General features: G+C 30.0%; 5 protein-coding genes across 5 annotated transcripts; 3 read left to right on the top strand and 2 right to left on the bottom strand.

Annotated features, from left to right (window-relative positions):
• Positions 1 to 483: 483 nt before the first annotated feature.
• Positions 484 to 2,650, top strand: OCT59_003790 (uncharacterized protein). Its single transcript, XM_025314580.2, has 5 exons — positions 484 to 728; positions 819 to 1,023; positions 1,156 to 1,743; positions 1,822 to 2,147; positions 2,216 to 2,650. The coding sequence occupies exons 1-5, from the start codon at positions 562 to 564 to the stop codon at positions 2,253 to 2,255; spliced, it is 1,326 nt and encodes a 441-aa protein (XP_025184994.1). The 5' UTR covers positions 484 to 561; the 3' UTR covers positions 2,256 to 2,650.
• Positions 2,651 to 2,871: 221 nt separating this feature from the next.
• OCT59_003789 (uncharacterized protein) lies at positions 2,872 to 5,431 on the top strand (the record flags this gene model as incomplete). The annotated part of the gene is made up of 9 exons (XM_066147876.1): positions 2,872 to 3,628; positions 3,804 to 3,853; positions 3,928 to 4,061; positions 4,147 to 4,342; positions 4,426 to 4,463; positions 4,545 to 4,585; positions 4,662 to 4,741; positions 4,806 to 4,934; positions 5,003 to 5,431. The coding sequence occupies 9 exons, from the start codon at positions 2,872 to 2,874 to the stop codon at positions 5,156 to 5,158; spliced, it is 1,581 nt and encodes a 526-aa protein (XP_065996533.1). The 3' UTR covers positions 5,159 to 5,431.
• Positions 5,432 to 5,502: 71 nt separating this feature from the next.
• Positions 5,503 to 7,887, bottom strand: OCT59_003788 (uncharacterized protein; the record flags this gene model as incomplete). Its single annotated transcript, XM_025314582.2, has 5 exons — positions 5,503 to 6,348; positions 6,412 to 6,551; positions 6,632 to 6,940; positions 7,013 to 7,555; positions 7,665 to 7,887. The coding sequence occupies 5 exons, from the start codon at positions 7,885 to 7,887 to the stop codon at positions 5,986 to 5,988; spliced, it is 1,578 nt and encodes a 525-aa protein (XP_025184996.1). The 3' UTR covers positions 5,503 to 5,985.
• A 244-nt stretch (positions 7,888 to 8,131) lies between these two features.
• On the top strand, positions 8,132 to 8,991 carry OCT59_003787 (Arf guanine nucleotide exchange factor sbh1). Its single transcript, XM_025314583.2, has 4 exons — positions 8,132 to 8,195; positions 8,282 to 8,319; positions 8,445 to 8,540; positions 8,615 to 8,991. The coding sequence occupies exons 1-4, from the start codon at positions 8,190 to 8,192 to the stop codon at positions 8,700 to 8,702; spliced, it is 228 nt and encodes a 75-aa protein (XP_025184997.1). The 5' UTR covers positions 8,132 to 8,189; the 3' UTR covers positions 8,703 to 8,991.
• Positions 8,992 to 16,597: 7,606 nt separating this feature from the next.
• Positions 16,598 to 16,897, bottom strand: OCT59_003786 (uncharacterized protein; the record flags this gene model as incomplete). Its single annotated transcript, XM_066147874.1, has 1 exon — positions 16,598 to 16,897. One exon carries the CDS (start codon positions 16,895 to 16,897, stop codon positions 16,598 to 16,600), a length of 300 nt encoding a protein of 99 aa, XP_065996532.1.
• Between the last annotated feature and the right edge of the window lie 8,545 nt (positions 16,898 to 25,442).

Genomic DNA, 25,442 nt, shown 5'->3' with positions numbered 1-25,442 from the left:
GCCGAAGTAATACTAAAACCATCATCTCGGTGTTTGCAAAAAAAACATTTTTGAGAATGGTGAAATTCACTCGAATGACGATATTTATCTCCTAAAGTATTACTAAGCTTTGAATACACGAATACCTTTTGATTAAATTCGTTTTATTTGCAAAAAATACCAGAAAAGGAATACTAGCTCGAGTAAGTGAAAGGAAGCATTTTATCTAGAAATGCTACAAGATAATCTTTCCCTTTGCAGTTACCTAATCGTTTTAATATCTGCGAAGGTTCTTTATACGTTGCATTGAAATGGTTCTATTGATTATTATACCAACGGTATATGGAAATCTATTTCTAAAAATTCCATCACAAACAGGATTCCGTTTTAGCTTTTAATTACTACAAAGTTAAAACAAAACTGGAAGGTCGATTAATCACGTGATCGAACACGGATTCAGACCCCTTATATGGAAATAACGGTGTAAATTTCATGTGTTCGTTCAAAAAGAAAACGGTTTACTGAAGTTTAAATTAATGTGACAAAGTTCTTTTCAAAGACAAAGAAAAAGGAAAAGTAAACATGGCGCACCTTCAACTCATTCTTGATCGACTTATTTCTGAAAATCTTCACGGTCCTATATCCGCCACTCCTAATAGTGCAGTTACTTCTCATCAGCGAATGTTTCGAAGTCCTGGATCACAACCTGAATTGTTTAGCGACCAGGACCTGGATGCAGGAGATCCAAGGTTTATATAACAAAAAATTATGTTTTGTTTACTTTAGAATAAATTTTTTATTACTTACGCTTATAAGGAATCTTTGGCTCCGTGATTTAGATGGCCAAACCTTTTTGAAGAATTTTTTCTCGTGAATAGTGATACTAAAAACGATGATTTGTTATTTTTTGTAAGACAAACACATTCAGAAAATGAAAATCTTGATCCTGTATTTGTTAAAAGAAAAACTACTCCAAATAGCTTGCCACCTTTAGATGATGCAGTGTTATGGAAAGAAACATTTTTTCTGAATTTAATCGTTCAGGTACCTGGATATAATCTGAAATTATTATTTCTTATATTTAATTATTTATTCATACTTTAATTATATATTTTGAATTATTTGTAAATTTCCCTAATTAAACGGATTCGCTGGATTAATCCGTACTTATATTAGTTACCTTGTAAATTAACAGTTGCGGTTTGTACGAGAACACCAAATGATAATTCAAATGGACCAAACCAGAAGACAAGTATGACATGCTCAAAGAAGCATGTTTCAAAACGTGTTTATGCTCTTCCGACTAAATCTAGAATGGATGTTAAAGAAACATCAATGGAGTGCTCTTATCCCCTTATTTATTATGTAATTGATGATTATGAGGATATGTTTGAACATTTAATTGTTACAGATGGAGAATATTTATGTGTAGAATTAGCAGTGACGATACCAAATAAATCAGATGATGATGATGACCTTAGCGATAGAGACAATGATAGCGATGATGATTATTATGGTACTTCCACTAACATTAGCAGAAGTAGTAACAGATTCCGAAGGTCAATGACGAATGGGCCTTTTCCACAGCCATCAAACGATTCAAAAATTACTTTATTTCAAGGTGCTGCTTCTTATTCTAATTTATTAGAAATTTATAAGCAAAAAGCCGCTAATAAATTGAACAAGAGATTTAAGATGGGACCCGTAACGCCGCCAACTGAATATATTATGATGCGAGGACCAGGCGGAAAAGGACATGCACAGGTTCGTTATAAATTATTTTATGAATTTTTGATTATTTTTTTTTGTCCTATTTAAACTAAAATAATAAACGTCTATAAGGTTGCGATCACTGCATCTTCTTTAGATGAAGCAAATGAGGACAATTTCTTAGATATAACAACAAGTGAATCAAACTTTGTTTCTTCGATTAATGCGAACTCAGACATAGAACCATGGAATTTTAATAGCGGAAATAGTAGTAATACACTTACTATTAATAATGGAAAAACTACTATTCGTAATCCTCAAAGGTCAACTTCATCTAATTCGTTTTTTCAATCTTTGAAAAGACTATCACAATCTATAACAGATAAGTCATCATCTGACCCTGAAAGTTTGAAATGCTGTATGACATTTGTTAATGTTCCTTGGACAAGTATTATCACGTAAGAATTTAATAGCTAAAATTTATGCATTTTTTTTTCTTTTATTAAAAATCAATGTTTTTTATTAGGGACCTTATAACGTATGCAAGAAAAAAACAACAATCATAATTTATCCAATTTATCCAAATCATTTTTGTTTATTATATACACAGTGTAAAAAATCATGCTGTGCCACATGATTAGCGCAGATTTTAGATGGCGTATATTTAATACTTTGTATAAAATTTAATTATTTATAATGAATCCGTTGGCGAATACAGTTCATCTATCATTATAATTCCATTTACCTTTTCTCTCTTGTTTATTTACCCACATTCCTATTTTGTCAAATTTTCAATATAAAGTTAATATCTACCTCATATTAATAAATCTGAAATAATCCAACTAAACTATCCTTTAAAGTATATACAGCCATAATTATTTTGTTTAAGATGCCATATTTGAACTAAAATGGCTCACTTTTTCAGGAATAAAAGGATTCAAATATTAACATTTTGTAATTTATATTAAAAATAATTTCAATAATATAAATAGTTAATAATAATGTGAAAATTCGATGTAGTTACGTAAAATTGTGACATATTCGAATTTTATAAATATAGACGTCATCAATGGATTTTTACCGATTCTCTATTTTAAAATTTATGATATAATATTTAGTTAAATTAGCAGCACATTCCTTAAAATATATTTTATAAACATTTACCTTGCTTTTTCTAAAAACATGGAGAACGATGGGGTTTTGACTTCTGAACCCATTAAAGTTGACGAGTTTACAAAACCTCTTGAAGGTACTTCTGAAGAATCCATCTCTCTGTCTGACGGCGGGATCCGTGAGGCGACTGAAGCTGAGATATTAGATAGTCTTGGTGAAGAGGAGAATTTGTCCGGTTCACCCAGACCACAACCAAGACCAAAACCCGGGCGTAACAATGCTTGTAATGTAAATAATGATAAAGAAAACACGGGGACAGGTGAAGTTACCAAAAGGATATCGAGCTGGTTTAGTTCTTTTTGGGTCTCTTCTCATGATACGAACGGGGAAGTGTCTGATAAGGACGATCCCGAGTTTGCTCGTTTCAAGCAAGGATTACTTGATAGTTTAAATAACGGATCAACACCAGAACCTATTAGTCAAATATCAAAAGATAATTCAATTTGGTTGATGGGTGTTTGTTATGAAGTCAGTGGTGATCGTAATTCAAGTGAATCTAACGGTTCTTTCTATGAAGGATCACATTATTATTACACTACACCCGGATCTTTTCCGCATCTTTCAATGCAACAACAGACATTATCGCCAACTAATTTCCCAGCTGAATTTTATCAAGATTTTACTTCACGGATATGGTGTACATATAGACACAATTATGCACCTATAAAACCAACACACTTTACAAATGATGGAGGATGGGGTTGTATGTTAAGGTCAAGTCAATCATTGCTTGCAAATGCTTTAATAATTCAGTTTTTGGGCAGAGGTTAGTGGATTTTCCTTTTATTATTGCAATATAAATAATGAACTTATGAATCCCGATAATTTTGCTGCTGTATCTTCTTAATTTTTATATATTGTTGTCATGAGATATGACAAAATTTTCATTCGATTATTCTAGGTACAACTTTTGTTGACCTTTCTTTTTCTGATTTATTTAGAATGGCGAAGAATAAATAGAGGTGAAGATTCATGGGATAGATATGTAGAGGTACGATATTGTTTATTTATTTTTATTTATTTTAATTTTCTAAGACAAAGTATTTATTTGTGTTATGATAGTAGATTCTTGCATGGTTTATAGATGACATGTCATCACGATGCCCCTTTTCCGTTCATCGTGTCGCTCTATTAGGTAAACAACTTGGAAAGAATATTGGTGAATGGTTTGGTCCTCTAACCGCCTCCCAAGTTATAAAGTATGTAAACATTATTGGGCAATTCTTTTTCCCTAAAAAAAGGATTTTTACTTTTAGTAATAATGATTAAATTAAAAATCTTTAGAGCTTTGGTAGAAGATTATTCAGCCGCACAATTAAGTGTACACGTTGTAACAGATGGAGTAGTATATAAAAATGAAGTATACAAGGTAGCAAAAAATAATCGATCTGGAAGGGATTTTTTTCAGTCCGTTTTGATTCTCGTCTCCACACGGTTGGGAACCGATAACCTCAATCCAAAATATTATGATGCTTTAAAGGTTAAAAATACTATTATTTTAGCTATTAATATTATTGAGTGTAACTTCTCTTATCAAAATTTTTGATATCTGTTGAATTTTAGGCTTATTTTAGATTTCCACATAGTGTAGGAATAGCCGGGTAAGTATAATACTGAAAATTCTGTAATTACTCATGCTTATTTGTTAAATTTTAAAATTATATGTATATTAATTCTAACAGAGGAAAGCCGTCTTCTTCGTATTACTTTATTGGAACACAAGGTTTGACGGTGAAATAAATAATTGTGTTATTTGAAGAAGCTAATAACTAAAATCGATATTATTATTAAAAATTTAGGAGATGACTTATTTTATCTTGATCCACATCATTCAAGGCCAGCGTTAGAATTGAAAGCCATACAAGAATTCACTGAAGAAGTAAGAAATGTATTAATAATATTTTTTAATGGAATATAATCTCACTAATTTATTTTCATAAAAGGAAATGGCAACTTTTCATTGTGATACATTACGTAAAATACCAATTTCACAATTGGATCCTTCCATGTTGCTGGGATTTTATTGTCAGAATAGTGAAGAATTTGAGAATTTTTGTAATCTCGTTGAAGAGGTTAGTTAAAGCGTTGCTACGATAATCAGCTCTTTATTAGTCTGTACTTATATCAAAATCTCATCTAGATCAGCAAAGATCACATGCCTGTTTTTACTATTGAACAAGAAGAACCAGTTTATAACAGTGACGTGGATTTCATTTCAGAAGATGATGAGCTAGGTAATTCTGAAAAGGAAGAAGAGGATATAGTAGATGTAGCTGAAAATGAAGCAGAATTGTGAAAAAAATATATAATTCAAAACAAATAATTCAAAATTTTCTAAAAAAAAAAAATGTATTTAATAATGTCAATAATAATGATTATAATTAGTTATCTTTCCAAATTATTGTGTCAAATTTTTTTATATATGTATTATTTTGTTATTATTATTATTTTTTAATAGATTTTCGAGTTAATCTATAAATCTAAAGTGATATTGATTCACGTGATATTTAAATTGTGGTAATAAAAAATTTTTCCACTTTAATTTCAAGTGGTATTCCTTATTTAAAGATATTCATCTACGCACACCTTATCATTTTAATGCATATAATATATGAATAAACTACCACATCAGTTTTTTTCATGCTCTTTCCCAAAGCATGGTTCCTTGAAATATGAGAATTTCATTTCGATTTTTTATCAATATAATTGATTTTTTTTTTTATGAAATAGTTTACTAGAACGAGAGATAAAGTATTGATAACATGAAATACAGAACTATTGCCACTAGAAAAGATAAGCTCTAGCAATTCTTTGTAGCTATTAATTACAATTGCTTAAACGAATGAAAAATCATTTTCTTTCAAAAAAAAAAAAGAAACCATAATGTTGTTTTTATTTATTTACATTAACATTATTGATTAATAATAGTAAATTAAGGAAAATACATTAATCTAATTAGTGAAATTTTTTTAGGAAATTATAAAGAAATAGATTATATGTAGGGTATAAATATCTATGATGATGTTTTTGAAATGTCCTGTTAGTAAAAAAGTAAAAATAAAAATAAAAATAAAATAAAGTACAGGAATACAGATTGAAAGATTATTATTTATCGAAGAATTTTTATCCCGAATGATTTGTCATTACTTTATATCCATCCATTTCATCAATATCTAAGACTTCTTGTTTTCCATCAAGTGGTAAAATCACAATATATAAGACAAAAGCAAAATAAATGATACCACAAATATAACCAACGTATATATTGGGTAATTCTTCTAGGTATATTATAAATAAAAAAAGATTAAAGAAAATAATAGTAAAAGCTAAACTCCATGTAACATATTTCCAAAGATTATATGATCGAAATGTATTTCCCATTACTTCCTTTGAGCTGGTAAGCTTAAGGATTGGAATTAACGCACAGGGAAGACAAAGGCTTTGAAGAACATTTAAAAGTTCTCCCATTGTATCAAAATGATCAACCTATTAGCAAAAATAATTAAGTATATTTATGTATATAAAAAAAAGTATATTATATAAACTTACTGCAAATAATGCCACCAACATAGAAGGTACCAATGCAACACCACGTGTGATAGCTACACGATGCCATGATTTGGAAAAAATCTTTCCAAAATATCCTTCCATAACATATTGACCAGCTAAAGTGCCAGTCATTGTAGAACCTGGTACAAAGAGAAATTCACTTAAATTTATAATCTTCTCATTTTGATTAACTCATAATTAGTCACAAATTATGACTTACTTTGACCAGCACTTAAAAGCCCAAGTGCCCAAAGATATCTTGCACCTCTGCCTAAAGTCTTTGTTAAAACATCTGCAGCATCATACAATCCCGGTAAAGTTTTTAATGCTTTTGATTTACTAGGAATGTAAAACACTTGTGCAAAAACAACTACAATCGCCATATTGATGAGATATGAACAAAATAATGCCATTGTACTCTCGATAGAAAAGTAGAAGTTAGCTTCTTTGAGCTTTGCTTTGGAACTATGATCTGTTTTACGTGTCATAACTAATGCTGAATGGAGATATAAATTATGCGGCATAATAACTAAAATATAAATAAAATAAGTTAGAGAGGATAAAATCATTTGCAATTAAATTCAGTAAATAATTGTTATACCGGCTCCAATCATCGCTACAGCTTGTACAACAGCACTAGATGGAACGGTGGGAATCAACATTCCTTTAACTATTCCTCCTACATTTGGTTCACTTTGAAACATTTCAATCCAAAAACAAACAGCCATTAATGCAATCAATGCCATAAAAAATGCCTCTAATTTTCTTACACCATAATTTTGTAACAACATGAAAGTAAAAGTATCCATAGCAGTTAACAATGTCCCAACCCATAATGGTAAACCAAAAAGAATTTTAATAGCAATAGCAGTACCAACAATTTCTTGAATATCTGAACCTATAATTGCAATCTCTGTAAATAACCAAAGTACTATAGATACTGGTCTTGAATAATAAATCTTAATAAGTTGCGCAAGATGTTTTCCAGTCACAACTCCACAGCGGGCGGAAAGTATCTGGATTAATAAACCAGCAATATGGGCGTATAATAAAAGCCATAACAATGAATAACCAGCTGCTGCTCCACTTTGCAAATCTGCTTCCAGATTTCCTGGGTCCAAGTACGCTATGGACATTAGGAATCCTTTAACGCAAAAAAAATGTGGCATTGAATTAACCGGCTTTACAAAATAATAATAAACACTCCTTTTATTAACTATTGCTAAAGATCTAGAAATTTCAAAAAAAATTACCAGGTCCTGTATATTTCCAAAGTTTCTTCCAGGAAAATTTTGGTTGTATCTCGCCAGTATCAACTTCAGCTTCAATTAATTTATCATCGAATTCTACAAAACCATGAACTAGACCATGAGTAACATTAGAATCGTCAATATCTTCTCCTGCATTTATAACTTCATCTAAACTAGATCTTTGAATTAATGGAACTACATCGCTTGTTACTTCCTGTGGTGGCATATTGAATTCTTATGAAACTTGATATTCGTGATGAATTTAAAAAAGTAATAAAAAATAGTTTGCACATTAACGCGAATGAAGTGTTAAACCAATATCACGTTATTTTTCGGTGCCGACTTCGGCAATATATTTCATCAAAATATAGCCAATCGTTAGAAAGTGTCCGAGTTATCCAATAATTGTTCGCCAAGTGTATACGTAATTTAAAAATATTATTATTAACGAAATAAGAACAACAATTTCTGTAATTCCCTCTTTTAAACTTTTTATTTTTATTCTTATTTTTTATTAACATTAATAAAATGGCAGTATGTAACAAAATTTTATAAAGTATTTTCTTTAATTAAAAGAGTAACATTTACTCAATTCTCTATGTTGGTCTATTTTTAAACAGGACGTCTCTCCATCTGGATCACCGAAAAGCGTTGTAAGGTAAGAATAATAAAACTAATTTTGTATAAAGGGAAAAATTTTATTTTAATACAAGAAAATCAAAAGAGTGAAGCAGATATTAAAAATAACTGAAAGTCATTTATTTGATAATTGAAATACCTTAGAAAGCGAACTACTGGAAATGCTACCGTATCTCGAGCTGGTGGGAGTTCATCAACTATGATGAAGTTATATTCCGATGACGCTCAAGGCTTAAGAGTGTAAATTTTTTTGGTTTATATTTTTCTACATTATCCAAATTTTTTTTTTTTAATGTTTTGAAACTTTTTAATAGAGATCCAGTTGTGGTCATCGTACTTGCTCTTGCTTTCATTGGATCTGTATTCATTCTTCACATCTACGGAAAATTCACACGCGGATGAATTATTCCTTTAATTATTTCACCTAAAATTCTTATAAAACATAATATATTTATACCTTTTAATATAAAAAAAACCAATTTTTTTTTTGATATTAAGGGACAATTAATAATATTAATCAATTGATTTAAAAATTCTAATTTTATTCACATTCATAATAGAGGAATAGCAACTGACTTAGAAATTATATTTAAATCAAGCATTTTTTTGATTCATGTCTATTGTTTCTAAATAAAAAAATCAATATTTTACTATTTACAAATATTAAATATGCTATTATTAAATTTCATTTAAAAAGTAGATTATTAATTTTCGCTATACATTTCTCAAAAAATAACAAATAAACTATAACTAGTATAAATTACGAGCTACCTATAACTGATAACTGAACAATATTTTATAATAAGTTTCTTAGTATTACACAAAAATTATAATTATTCTTAACTTTCAAAATAATTGGTGATTATCAAATTCTATTAAAAGCAATAATAAATTAAAAAAACTATTTATATATATATTTATTTCATTTATTATTAAAATATACTAAAAATTACATTTTATATATAATTATGAAAAATAGATATATAGAGTAACTATAAAAAGAGTTTAACTTAAAAAAAAAAAAAAAAATTATTTTTGGAAAAGAATTGGTAAATAAATTGAAATTATATATCTAAAAGAAATTAAAGAAATAATTAAAAAAAAAATAAAAATAGGAAAAAAATTATTGAATATTGCTAAACATTACTGGTAGTAAAATTAGAATGTAATGCAAACCAGTATTTTATTAGATTTTTAATTCTGGTTGAAAGTACATTATAATACTGGTATGGTAACTATTACTGCTGGTAAGTTTTAGCAATTTTCAAAATTATTTATTAAAAAAAAAAAGTATTAAAAATAAAAATAAATAAAAAATTTTTTTAATACAAAAATTTTCTAATAGTATAAATAAATCTAATAAAAATAATTATAAAAATTTATTAAATAAACTAATAAAAATAATAAATTTAATTGGATTAGTACAGTCAGACCTCTATTAATTGCACACCCCTTGGGAGTTGGGACCATAAGCATAATTTTCAAAATAGTGCATTTAAAGAGGGTGTGTATTTATAGAGGTAAAATAATTAGAAATCATATAAGCTTGAAATTGAACCAGAGGATGCATTTAAAGAAGGTATACATAGTGGATGCAATTATGGAGAGTGCAATTATAGAGGTCTAACTGTAATAATAAAATAAAATGATTAAAAATATAAAGCTATTAAAATTATAAAAAAAAAATTATTATTAAAAAATTAATTTTACTAATAAAAATTTATTAATAGATTTACAAAATTTATTTTTTTTTAGTATTATACCAGCTTGTTAAAATCTTTTAACTTTTTTAACAATTTTAATTTAAGTAAAAAAATAAAATAATAAAATTAAAATGCAGTAAAAATTTTTTTTTTAATTTTGCAATTTTATTAAATAGAACAATTACAAAAAATAAAGAACTATCTATACTAGTATTTTAATATTATTAAATTATAAACCATTATTATTTTTAACCTATTTTTTACATTAAATAATCATAGGACTTATAAAATAAAAATATTACATAGTATTTATTATATAATATTATATTAATAATTATATAGTCTACTCACTTTATAATGAAGTTAGTGGTTTGACAGGACACCGGATATCTCCAAAACAGGTCATAAATCATACTTTTGAAGTAATAAATATGGCATAGTAGCCTTTATTTTTATTAAATTTATAAAATCATTCAATAAACTAATATACAAGTTAAAGAAGTCACACTTTGTTTAAACATAACTTCCCTATAAAAAGTATTATACTTAAAATATACTTAAAATATATTTAAAATATACTTAATTTAAAAATTGCAAAATACTTATAATATATTTTTAATATATCTAAAATATACTTAAAACTATCTTAAAATATATGTCTAATATATTTAATTTTTGCCCATATACTTAAAATATATTTAAATTATATTTAAATTAAAATTTAAGTATATTATAAGATTATTATAAGTATATTTTTTACATACTTAAAATATACTTAAAATATATTATGAAATATATTATAAGAACATTTTAAGTATGTAAATAATATATCTATAATATATTTAAATTTTAATTTAAATATAATTTAAGTATATTTTAAGTATTTGGGCAAAAATTAAATATATTAGAAATATATTTTAAGATAATTTTAAATACATTTTAAGTATATTATAAGTATTTCGCAATTTTTAAATTAAATATATTTTAAGTATATTTTAAATATATTTTAAAAAGTTTTTAATTATATTTTAAATATAAATACTTTTTATAGGGCTTGCACTTGAATTTTATTAATTTTTACCATGAGTAACTTTAGAGAATACCAGGTATTCAAAAAAAAACTACAATAAAGTGCAGAACTAACTAATACAAGAACAAATAATCTTTTATAAACAAAATACATAAAAAGAAATGCTAAGATTATAAACCCAACACCCTCTCTATATAAATTACTATGGCTACTCTCCCAAGTTATATCTCAAACAAGGTAAAGTTGACTATGCTATACGTAATCCATTCAGTACACAACCACTTCAAGAATGACTTATTGCACCTCCAAGCTACCATTAGCACTATCAAAAACACACAAAATTCAATTTCTCTTATTTAACTACATATTATGGATAACAAACCTACTTTAAAAAAGACCTTCAGGAACTTTTTAGTGTTGTGCAATCCCAATAGGAATACCCACTTCATTTTGAACGATCTATCAGCCTAAGATTTACCTAGATAAGTCAATCCAATGATAATCCAACATGTGACCACCATGATTAGTATATTACAAAAACTGTGGTACTCAACCTGTCACCCCCCTTATCACCTGAGTGATCATTGATTTTGAAAATTAGTAACACTAAGCCATCATGACGATTAAATTTTCCAGTATCCCCAATCTCCAAAGAAAATAGGGTTATACCAAAAAAAATGACCAAGAAAAACAAAAAGCAAAAAATAAAAACATAAACCTCAGGAAAACTCGAAGTGCAATGAGAAAAACCTGAGTAAAAAATACCAAACATACACCTCAACTTTGTCACCTTATTTTAGAAAACTAACTCCCCTATTAACAACTTCAACTAGCAAGAAATACGTTGGTCAAGAGCTTCTTTCAAGAAATAATGGTCTGGCTTGCGAACCACTTAGCCAGTTATACTTTAAAAGTGTAAGAACTAAGACGCACTACTTTTCAACCTTTCAGAAAGCTCAGGAAAACGTTCATATGGAATTGCCATCTTATGTTATTGTTGGTAATTCCAAGACTTATGATAACGGTCCTAACTCAATATAAGCCGTAAGGAGTTCAGACAAAACTAAAGACTTCAGTAATAATTTCATATACAGTCAACTCCCTCTATAGTCACTCCCGTTATAGTCACATTCTACTATATAATCACACCAGTTGAATGTTCAAAACACTTTATTATTAAAAACTATCCTATATAGTCACAATCTATCTATAGTCACTATCACACCTATCCTCAAAAATCTTATATTAAAAAAAACCGTTTATAATCACAGTTATATAAAGAATATATTAAATAACTTGGCATCTAATAATCGTACAAAGATGTATCATAGCTTGTTAGAATCGTCTCACTGAGATGAATCGAATGGTGGTAGTTTTATCCTTTTGCGATCACTGGCTGATGAGTTATTCAACAAAATGTTAAGCATCGGCATTATTATATTTCTTAATTTACGTTTACTGCGCCATTTAACATTTTGCTAAATTTCTCGGTACCTAGTGATTGTAAAAAGACGATTAATAGCTCGTTGGAATCGCCTCATCAAGACGAATCGAATGGTGGTAAGCTCATCTCTTTGTGATCATTATTGACGGAGTTACTACTTAAAAACCATTTAATATTTTTTAATTTCGGAAATTAATCTAGTGATTGAATTTCGATGTATTTTATACCATTAGAACCGTCTCATCAAGACGAATCGAATGGCGGTAAGATCGTCTTTCTAGGATCAATATTGGCAGAGTTATTACACAAAAACCATTAATATTTTTTTAATTTCGGAAATTAATCTAGTGATTAGATTTCGATGTATTTTATACCATTAGAACCGTCTCATCAAGACGAATCGAATGGCGGTAAGATTATCTCTCTACAATTAATATTGGCGGAGTTATGATACAATAAAGTTTTGAGTATAATTTTGGCTAAAATTATGTTAATTTTTGGCCGGAATTATGATATACTAATATAAGAAATTTTTTATATAGTCACATCTCTTTATAATCACCAAATATGGACTGTCCCAAATGTGTGACTATAAAGAGAGTTGACTGTAATGTTGAAAAGTTCTTATACTATTACTCAAGGCAAAAAATCCTTATATTTTTCATCTATGTCTTCTTGGGAAAAAATAGGTAGAGCCCAACGGGAGACAAAGTATAATGATTGCTTAAGTCACACTTTTGGGCAAACATGGCATAGTAGCCTTTATCTTTATTAATTATTTATCAAACTTTACAAAATTACATATAAGAAAAAGAAAATAAAATAAAAACTAACAAAAAACAAAGCTATATAGTCTCCTGAAAGAAATTAAAATTAAAAGAAAGTTCAAAAGAAAATTCGCTAATACTAACACTTCCTAGATCTCCCCCCTTGATATATTCCAACCAAAGTAGAAGCAACTATGCTAACAAAATAACGAATGACGCGCCTACTATTAAAATCGACACTCCATCCTGCAAAAGCGGTTATTAAGTAGCACCGTTAGACGACCCATAAAACCCGAAATGTGATTAAACCAAGATAATCCATATTGCATCGAGTTTTTTAACCAATCGGTTCCAGAGTTACGTGAATCAACATGGGTCAGAGGTGGTAAAGACGAGTAGGGTAAATAAGAAGATTTAGGCAAACCTTTAGGCCTTGAAGATTGTTTAAGTTTTGAAGAAATGTTCATCGTATGTTCCCATAATCCTTTATCATACGAACGCGGATTCCAAATTCGTTTACGGAATTTGTTGATAAAATTGTTATGTATAGCGGCAACCACATTCATAGCAGTGAGGTGAGGAATACCTAAGTTTATAAAAACTTCCAGAAAGGCGTTAGGCAAACAACCACGGACGAGACTATAAGAGGACCAGTTGTTAGATGAAAAAATCCAGCAAGGAAGGGAAGTAACTCTATTAATTGAAGAAGAGTAATCACAATTGGCATTATCACCCGCTTCTTTAATTTTTTGGGTAAGGTGGTGGAGATATGACGTTAAAATTTGATGTAATTTAACGCGGCGCTTTTTGCATAAAAATAAATGCATAAAATCTTCTAAGTGGTCTTCACAAGAACGACAGGTCAGAATCTCTACGTATAAATCAGGTCGTGTTCTTTTCAGTGATTTCAAAGTAGGTAAGTCTTCCAGAAAAAGTTGAAATTTTAACGTGTGATGTCTAGAGACATTTTCCTTAGTGAAGGAATTATCAAATTTGGGTTGGAATATTAACGTATGCCAGGTAAGAGCCCAATCAACCACGTATCGGGATGGATCTGTTAAAAGAGAAATAAAACGGAAACGAGAAAGAGCTAAAAGGTCTTTCATATACAACATCTGATGATATTGTTTAAACAGATGCCTTGGGTTGGTTTCGCAGACAACGTCGTCGTAAGACGTAATATAATCATGAACCGTGGCAAGGTCGAGACGGGAAATAAGAATAGCATCGTCAGATGTATGGGCAGTATTGGCAAGAGAATCAGCGAAGTCATTCCAATAAAAATTAGAGTGAACTTTAACCTTATGAGGTAAAACTGAAAGTTGTTTATCCACAATCAGTTGTTGAATGATGGCCCAAAGTTCAAAGTTGGTAGTCTTATAATAAAGACGAGAATTTGAATAATCAGATAAAAAACAATGTTTTAAACCCTCGATGAAAGACTGTGAATCTGTATAAATGTGAACTACGGAGTTGGCAGGAGAAGCTGATAAAGCTGCATAAATAGCAGCAGCTTCAGTATGAGAAGAAGAAGGCCAATCGTGAATAAAACCCCGCTTATAAGTGGCAATGGAATTAAGAAAGCCAGAATCTTTGACAATTTGAACCCAGCCCTATCCCATAGAAACATCACTAGTTCCTAAATTAATGAGAGAACCATCAGTGTAAAAGATATATTGTGAGTCTGAAGAAGGCACGACCGATGATGAAGCAGCAACATCGCCAGCCGTAAGTAAATGTGGAGTAGGCGAAGCCTTGTCGACAGTATCAAAGGAAGTATGGGGAATATCAGCAGCAGGCATCAAGCGAACTGAAGGATTACAAAATGAAGTTACAAAGTCCATGATTTCCGCCCACGACACCATAGCAGTTAAGGTTGCTTGTCTAAACCTCTTCAAAATCCTACGATTAGTTTCGTCAAAATTTTACTATAGATTTATTATAGTTTCGGCAGAGTTTCAGCAGTTTCGGCATTTATAATAAGTTTCGGCAGTTTCGCCTTTCTCCAAAGTTTTGCCAGTTTTTAAATATAACTTTAATATAGTTTCGGCAGAATTTCGCTTTTCGGCGAAACGCCATCTTGCCTAAACCCCTAGGTTTCGGCAAGCAACCTTAATAGCAGTCAAGCTGGATGTGTGATTCAAAATGGATGATTTCTTCATAGGTAAGATCCATGACTGACGAAGAGAGGCCGAATAGGAGCAAGAAATAGAACCAGTAGCAACTGATTTCTTTGAATAGGAAGATTTATTTATATTTAAATTGCAGCCAGGACAAGGTTGTAGAGTAATCAAATCACTCGGACGAGATAAGCAGTCTGAAGTCCAATGTACAATGGTACAAGTGAAGCGTTTGGGTTGGATCTGGATCTGTTTACCGAATAACGGAAGGCCATTATCATTTATCGTGACAATCCAATTCTTCTTATAACCAGAAGGAGGAGTGCAAGGAGCAAGTTCTTTTGCAATCTGGCTCACAGGTCGTTGTTCAGTCATAAATCGGTCTTTTAACAAACCAGGTTTATCTGGAATCGTAACATTAGCAAAGAGATTTTTGTACCAATTGGGAAGACGGGCATTACCACGCTTTTGAACAGAATTAGCATATATGACAGACCAGGAGAGCAAATGTGTTCCTTGAGGTGTCAAAAGTTGCGAAAGGTAAAAAAGGTCACGTTGTCACCCCCGTCTGCCACCCGGCGGTAAACAAACTTCCCTGCTTTAACGTATATACGTTCTCCACGAAACATTAATATTCTTGCTTGGTTTAGTTTTATTACTACTTAACTTTCAAATTGCGATAGCTCTCGCCACGATATTTCATCCATTATCTTCTTTCAAAATACGATAGTTCTCTTTACAAAAGTTTATATTTTATTCATTTCATAATTCTTGTTATGACATTAAATTCACCATGAATTTGTCCAATTAAAATTAATTAAGCGAACATTACAGTAAAGTTTAGGGCGAACCTATTACCTTTAAAATAACATTACGCTTTACTAACAATTAATTAAACAAAATTACTTTTTCATCATAAGAAAATAGTAACAAAAACAATCGAAACAATTTATTTTCATATCAAAGGGTATTTTATTTATTCTTCATAAAATTCACAATTAACTAATTTACTTAAAGTTTTACATCGTATCTGACGACTGTGGAATTCACTTCCCATTCCGCTCCTATTTAAACCAACTTTCTTATTCTTTCTTTTCCTACTTCTTATTTCTTTCTAATATTTTATATGTTATCTTTTATGCGCTATCTTATATGCTATTTTATATGTTATCTTTTCTAATATGTTATACTATTTTAATATGCTATCTTTTCTTTAAAATAATCTTTCGCATATTATGTCGTAAAGATATAATCCCTCTTTTGTGGCTGTGCTATCTTTTCTTTAAAATAAAATAATCTTTCAAATATTATATCGTAAAGATCCATCTTTTGTGGCTGTGCTATCTTTTCTTTAAAATAAAATAATCTTTCAAATATTATATCGTAAAGATCCATCTTTTGTGGCTGTGCTATCTTTTCTTTAAAATAAAATAATCTTTCAAATATTATATCGTAAAGATCCATCTTTTGTGGCTGTGCTATCTCTTCTTTAAAATAAAATAATCTTTCAAATATTATATCATAAAGATCCATCTTTTGTGGCTGTGTTATCTTTTCTACTGCGTCTCGTCAGCTATTCTTCTACTGCGGCTGCAGTTCATCAATATTTTACATGTTCCTATTTTTTTTTGTTCCTTTAATTCGCTATCCTTCCTTTTTATATGATTTATCATTTGTGGCTTATGATTACTCCTCCTAATTGTTCCTATTGTTGAACTTGATAAACTGGTTGCCAAGCCACATCGATCAACTCCCCACTTGATCTATTGGTTCTCCGTTAATCATTTAATAAACATTACATCATGTAGATCATTCCTTCTCCTAAAAGTTTATCCTTTCCGGTTAATTTTATCCAATCATGTGACTTTCTATCGTTTGATCTTTTATTCCATATTATTCCTCCATATTATGCGATTACTTCAGTATCTATGGCTACAGTTTGCCCCCCACCTAAAATTTGAGTCCCATCAAATTCGAACTATTACTTCAAAATTTGTCCTATCAATATATTCCTTCAGTAATTCACCATTCACTGGTGTTTTCAATATCTTCCCTTCCATAGTTTTAATTCTGTATGATCCTTTAGAAATTATCTCATGTACATAATAAGGTCCTTTCCATTTTTCTTCTAACTTTCCAGACCATTGTTTCTCTTTTGCTGCATCATAATATAGTACTTTATCTCCGATTTGTAATTTCTGCTTTATTCTATTCTTTTTATCATGGTACGATTTTTGTTTTTCCTGAGATTTCCTGACATTTTCTTTAGCTTGATTCCTAATGTTTGGTAATCCTTCGATCAACCCATTAACTCTCTCTGCCATGGTAATTTCCTTATCTTCTAAATCTAATAATGTCTTCATTTGTCTCCCATATATTAAATATCCTGGTTTCATTTTCGTTGAATCATTCCTTTTAGTTCGATACGCGAACAATACTCCTGGTACTTTCAAATCCCAATCTTCGATATTACTTAGCTTTGCTAATGATTCACATAATGTCTTATTAAATCTTTCAATTAACCCATTAGTTTTTGGATGATAAGGCGTCGAAAAGTTATGTTTTATCTGAAATCCCTCCATTAATGATTTCACTAATTTATTATTGAAATGACTTCCTCTATCACTCAATATCTTCTTTGGACATCCATGCCTACATATTATATCTTCATAAATAAATCTTGCAATTTCCTTAGCATCTGCTGTTTCCAATGCCTTTGCTTCAGGCCATTTTGTAAAATAATCCATCGCTGTAACTATATATCTATTATTTCTCTTTGTTACTGGTAATGGTCCCACTACATCAATCCCAATTTGATAAAATGGTTCTATAACTTTGATTACATTCAGTTCATGTTTTCCTATTGGTTTTCCTCTCCTCTGACAATTATTACATGATTTGACATAAGCTTCTACATCTTTTCTCATCCCTTTCCAATAATACCCATCCTTGATCCTATTATACGTTGCATCTATTCCAAAGTGTCCTGATAATTCATGATCATGAGCTATGTACATTAACCCTTCAAATTCATATTTTCTTGTCACTCTTAGTCTTTTCTCATCTTTTATTTTGTAAATTAATCCTCCTATAATTTCATATTCCCGTTCGTCGTTGATATTCCTCGCTATCCTATTATATTCTTCCTCTTCCATGTCTATGTTGTAATTCTAAAAGCTAAAGTGTTGTAAAAGGTTGAAATGTTATAAAGGGTTGAAGTGTTGTAAAAAAAAATTAAGGTGTTGTAAAAATTAAGGTGTTGTAAAAATAAAGCGTCGTGATAACTGTTCCATATATTTTTAATTTTTATCTCTTGATTTATTTTTGATCCTTGGTATTTCTATCCTTCTTATATATTTTTCGTTCCCTATAATCAATTTAGATCGTACCCATCCTAATCCTTTTTCTATTGGTCTTTCTTCTATTATCATATTGTTTCCATCTTCCATAATTAATTTCACCTTTTTCTCTTTTAGTCTTATTATAATGTGTACATCTACTAGTATGAAGTCTTCTTCTTCTTCGATCCTTAAATGGATAATTGTTTCGTTCTCTTCTTCTTTTATAGTCACTTTCCATATCTTATCGACCTTTACTCGATAGGTAAGAAACCAATTCATATAACAATCTCCTAATACCATTTTGGAAATATAATTTTAAGCTCTTTGGTGTTTTTCTATCTCCTTATATACTTTTCTCCAACTACTATCGTCATTCCTAACTTCAATTTGACTGTATCTTTTGGTATCTTTGTATACATCCTGGTTTTCTTTAAACATTTTAACCATGTCCAAATATTCATTTTTCTTTAATGTTGGGTATGACGATTTCTCCATTTTCTTCATTTCTCTTCCAATATAATTTTCCCAACATACATCGCCATCTTTTTCCAAAAATATCACTATTGATTCATCTATTGTTCCTTTTAATCTGAATATTTCTTTTTCCATCTCATGGTTCCCATGTGGAGTAATTAATCCTCTGTTGAAACTTTTCGTCTTCTGATAATAATATTCGCAATATGGCGATTTGTCTAGAATTATTATATCCGTATCTTCATCATATTCTAATATTCTTCTGTTTATTTGTTCTACTACTTCCTTTCTAAATTTCCATTCTGTTTCTAATTTTGATTCGTGAAATTCACCTTTGTCTTTTCTTCTCCTTTTGAATGTATTAAATCTTACTTTTAATCCTTGCTTTTCCCACTCTTTAATCAAATTTTGTACTATACTTGTTTTTCCTAATCCATCCACTCCATCGATTATAATAACTTGTGGCTTATTTTCTCTTCCCAATTTCTTTAATAATTCTTTTTCTGTCCTTTCCTCCAAATTCAAAAGTATTGCTTCTTTATCGGTAAAATATTTTTCATCATCCCATCTCCCTTTAAATCTTTTAGCATTATACCATTTATTCCTAAATTTGATATATCTCAATTTCCCCTTATTACTTTCTATTTTTGTTATTTCTTGATTCTCGTTCCTTTCTGTTTCTTTTTCTTTAAATCTCAGTCTTGATAATCCATCTGCATTTTTAATTTTCTTTCCACTTCTATGTACTATTTTAAAATCAAATTGTTGTAATTTCATTACCCATCTTGCTCTCCTTCCCGTTTGTTCCTTTCCGTCTGTTAATCCTTTTAATGCTGCGTGATCTGTTATCACTATAAATTTCCTTCCTACTAAATATTTCTGAAAATGTTGTATTCCCCAAAATACCGCTAAGCATTCCAATTCTGTTGGTGGATAATTCTTCTCTGCTCCAACTGTACTCCTACTTGCGTAAGCTATTACAACCTCTTTATTTTCTTCATTCATTTGAGCTAACACTGCTCCTAGTCCTATCTTAGATCCATCAGTTATCAATATAAATTCTCTGCTGAAATCCGGATATACTAAAATTGGATTTTCTGTCAATTTTGTCCTTAATACGTCAAATGCTTCTTGTTGTTCTTCTTTCCATTCAAACTTTTCATTCTTTCTTGTTAAGTTAAGCAAAGGTTTTGCTATCTTCGAAAAACCTTTTATAAATCTCCTATAATATGAACATAATCCTAAAAATGATCTTACTTCTGTGACAGTTTTCGGCCTCCTCATATTTTCTATTTTCTCAACTTTCTCTTTATCCGGTCGCAATCCATCTCTTCCTACTATATGCCCTAAGAAATTTATATTTCTCAATCCAAACTGACATTTCTTCAATTTCACAATCATATTATTCTCTCTCAATTTACTCAATACTTTATCTACATGTTCTATATGCTCCTCAAAATCTTCTGAATAAATCATTATATCATCTAAATACACTGTAACAAATTCTCCTATATATTCTTTTAATATTTTATCCATTAATCTCTGAAATGTTCCTGGTGCATTCTTCAATCCAAATGGCATAACATTGTATTCATATAATCCTTGTGAACAAATGAATGCTGTTTTCTCTTTATCTTCTTCTGCCATTTCTACTTGATGATATCCTGCTGCTAAATCCAAACTTGTGAACCAACTTCCCTTTCTAAATTTTTCTAACAACTCGTCTATCCGGGGTAAAGGATATTCATCTGACTTTGTCACATTATTTAGCTTTCTATAATCTATACAAAATCTATAATTTCCAGTTTTCTTTCCTGCTAACGTTACTGGAGATGCCCAATTACTCCATGATTCTCTTATCTTCCCCATCTTTAACAATTGTTCAATTTCTTTCTTTATAAACTTTCCTTTTTCATCAGTTTCTTTATATCTCTTTTGTGCTATTGGTCCTTGATTTTCTTCAATTATTATTTCATGTTTAACTGTATTTATCCTTCCCAATTTCTCTTCGTCATATTCGAATATATCTTCATATTCCCTTATCAATTTTTTAAATGCTATTCTCTCCTCATCGCTCATTTCTCCCAGATGTGTTTTCTTTTCAAATTTTTCTTCTTTGCTCTCATTTAGCATCTTTACCGTCTCTCCTTCATTCAGAAAGCCAAGACCATTCATTTTTCCTCATCCCTCTTTTCTCTATCAGTTTTTACAATCGATAATAACTCTTCTTTTTCCATCTCCTCATATTCATCTTCAACCTCTGACTCTTCACTAGAATTGCCATCTATATCATCTATATTCTCTGGATCTCCATTAAATTCACCCCTATTCCCTGACTCCTCAAATTCAACATTTTTCTTTCCTCTAAAATCAATTGGTATTTCATATATTCCATTATCCCATTCTATTGTTAACAGACCTTCTTTCATATTTATTATCCCATATCTTAATAAATCAGTTCCTAATATCAAATCTTTTCTTCCCGAGTCAATTACTTTGAACTCTAAAGGTATTTCTAAATTTTCATCAATTTCTATTCTAATTTCCACTCTTCCTAATGAAGCTATGTTATTTCCATCTGCTATTGTTAATACGACATTACTTTCCTTCGTTATTGGTATATTTAATTCTTTTCTCAGTTCATTCGTTATTACTGAAGGTCCTGCTCCTGTATCAACTAATGCTCTAATCATTTTTCCTTCAATTATTATATTACATCTTGTTGCTTGTGATTTTTCTTCTTTCTGATTAATATTCTTCAATTCCCCCGAGTGTAGTCAATATCTCAAACCATTTAATAATTTCTTCCTTACTTCTGGTCTTTCATTCATCATTTGTCCCCAATTAATTGGTACGCTTGAATTTACAAATTGTTCAAATGGATCAAAATCTCCAACATTTGGTATATTTCGATTTAACTTCACTTTCTCGTTTGTACATTCTCTAGCAAAATGTCCTTGTTGTCCACAATTGTGACACCTATTATTATTCTTTCTAGTTTCATATCCTTTCTGTAATTGTTCTTTTGTAAAACCCCTCTTATTATTCTCCTGTGCTTTTTGCTGTTGTCCTTGCCATTGTGCATTTCTTCTTCTATCTCTTTCATCGTTCATAACCTTGTCTTTATTTCTTTCACTCTTTCTAGGTGGTACTGGGAACATATCATATCTCTCCTCATCTTCATAGTTATTCACTTCGTATCCATCGAATCCATTATTATAGTTATCATATCCACCACCCTCATTATATCCATCATATTCATCATTATATTCCATATTATACACATTATATCCTTCACCATAATATTCTTCATCAAGGTAATTAACTTGATTATTTTGGCTATATGACCCTTTATTATTTCCTCCATATGATCTTCTTTGACCTTCCCTACAAACTCTAGAAGTATGTCCTTTTCTTCCACATGTATAGCAAGTCATTCTATCCCAGTTCATATTATTTCTTTGGACATTATTATTTCCGATCGGTCTCCTATCATTCCTATTCCTTTGCATTACATACGCTTCATTTCTTTGCATTACATGTGCTTCCAACCTTTTCATTCCATTAATTAACTCATCCCATTCCTCACTTTTAACTTCTTTTTTTTGTAATTCTTTCGCAATTGGATTCATTCCTTTATATTCATTTGTCTCTTCTTTCAAAATTTCTTCCATGTTTTTCTCTTGTCCTACTCGTTTCATATCTAACCCCGTTGTTTTCATTAACAACTCATCCTTCGCTTCCTCTTCTCTTTTTGCTTCGTTAACTGCATCATTCAGATTCGTCGGATTACTTCTCCTAACATGATAACCTAGCATAGCATCTAACCCTTGAATAAAATAATTCACTTGATATAAATCATCTAACGCATGACCTCTAGTTGCAACTCTTAATATTGACCTAAATCTTCTAGTATATTCCTCAACACTTTCATTTGTTCCCTGTCTAATTCTTGTTAATTCTAACATCTTTCTTCTTTGAACATCATTCCTAGTAAATCTGTCGATTAATCTTCTTTTTAAATTCCTGTCCTCATTATGGTCACACCAATTCACTAAATTAGCTGCTACCCTTTCTTTTTCCTCATTATACCATTGTAATGCAATTCCTCTTAAACAAGTTATAGCTATGTTTGCCTTATTTTGTCTACATACACCTCCTCCAACATTTCCTTCTGGTCGTCCACTTACTGTAAATGCTATCTCAAATTGTCTAATCCAATCATTAATATCTTCATCCTCTTTTCCACTAAAAGTTGGCATACCTACTATTCCCCCCATTCCTGCAGTCTGAATCCTATCCGCCAAAGTCTGTCCTGCTCCTAACGCATTATCTAATGCATTTGGTGCCAATCCCATAGCATTCTCCATTATTCTTCTTATTTGTGCTTCATTTGCCATATTTACTATATTCTCTTGAAATAATTCTTGTAAATTGTAATCAGATATTTCACTTTCTGTGTCAGAATTTTTAAAATTTAATGAACTATTCGAATCTGAATTTTGATTCAGACCAAAACCTCCTGTATTTATAACATTTTCGATTTCATTTTCAGATTCTTCTTCTTCAAAATCTTCATCACTTCCGTCCCATATTTCATCCGGACTTAATATTTCTCCAATCTTTTCTGAATTATCCGTATTGTCTTCTTCTGATTCTTCATTATCACTCTTTTCACCACTTTCTTCACTATCCATTACTCCTGCTTGTTCTTTCAACAACTTATCTAACTTTTTCTTCAATTCTTTTTCCGACTCATTCTTATTTTCTTGAAAGATTTCAATGAATTCTTTATCTAAAATTTCTCCATCTGTATATCCCATACTAGTTAATCTTAACAATTCCTCTTCAATTATCATTATTCCAATATCCTCAAAAATCTTCTGTAATCTTTTTACCCGATCATCAATTTCATTAATATCTTCTTCTTCACAATCTCTGCATACAGTTCCTCCTAATCTAAACATATCATTCATCCATCTTATTTCGCATCTTTCACACCAAGTTGTACTCTCATTTAACCACTTATGAATCTCTTTTCTTAATTCTTTATCTTCCAAATTTATCATTTCCATATATTCTTCCACAAATTCTTTAGTTATTATTATTCGATTATTTACTCCAAAACTTTTTATCCTTTGAATTTCTGATACATCTATTTCGTATCCCAATTTTTCTAAATCATCTTTTAATTCTGCTAACTCATCTTGTTCATCTTTCTGCATTTCTTTAATACATTCCCCACATTCATTATCTGTTCTGTCCATTTCGAATCTCCTAATACCACATCTTTTACATATTACTGTTTCTTTTTCTAACCATTCTCTCATCTCCAATTCTTTTTCCCTTTCATCCATTTCCTCTACCTCTTGGACTTTATCTATAAATATTTTCGTTACCAATATATCCATTTCTATCATCAACTTTATTCCTATCTTCCAAATGTATCTCAATTGATCTTCATCTATAGAACTTGTCCTTCTCTTTAATTCACTAAATTTCCATGATTTGTCTCCTATTATTATCTCTAATTCTTCCTCAGAACTATTTTCTAATTCGTAACTCGCTGGACTACCTTCACTCTCTGAATCCTCTGGTTCTTTTGTAAAGCCCCTAGTGTCTATAAATATTCTTATTATCTTTTGTATCATATTCTTATGATGTTCTTGAACATTATCTATTTCTATATTTTCATATATTATTCCTCGCATTAATTCCTTCACTTTTTCTTCACTTTCCGCTATTTTTTCTTCTTCATATAATAATTCTTTGAACTTCTCTATTGCTCCTACTTCTGCTTTTACAGCTCTAATTTCTCCTAATGCGACTCTATACCATTGCCAAAATTTCTCAAATCTTCTTTCGACATCCCAACCTTCCAAGATATATTTATGTTCTACTAATTCAGGATTCCCAATTAATCTGTCAAATACTTCATTCTCTAAATTTCTTTCGATATAATCCCTTACGATTACTAGTATAATTGTCCGTAATCCTTTTTCTTTCATTTTTGGTTGTATCCTATATCTTATTGATTCTGTTATTCTATCCATTATGTCTCTACATTTTCCCTTGTGTATTGTATCTTCTCTTTCTGAATTATCCATACTTAATAAATCTATTACTCCCTTGATCGTTACGTTATTATATATTATTATTGTATCTTCGAATTTAAATAATGCATCCCAAAATTTCTTGAATACCATTGGTTCATTTCCTATCGGATGACATAATTCACAATTTAAACATTCATCTAATTCTCC

The sequence above is a fragment of the Rhizophagus irregularis genome, chromosome 12 (assembly GCF_026210795.1).
Source record: "Rhizophagus irregularis chromosome 12, complete sequence".
Classification (NCBI taxonomy): Eukaryota; Fungi; Glomeromycota; class Glomeromycetes; order Glomerales; family Glomeraceae; genus Rhizophagus; species Rhizophagus irregularis.
Note: the sequence above shows the minus strand (reverse complement) of the source record. Positions and strands in the feature narration are given on the sequence as shown.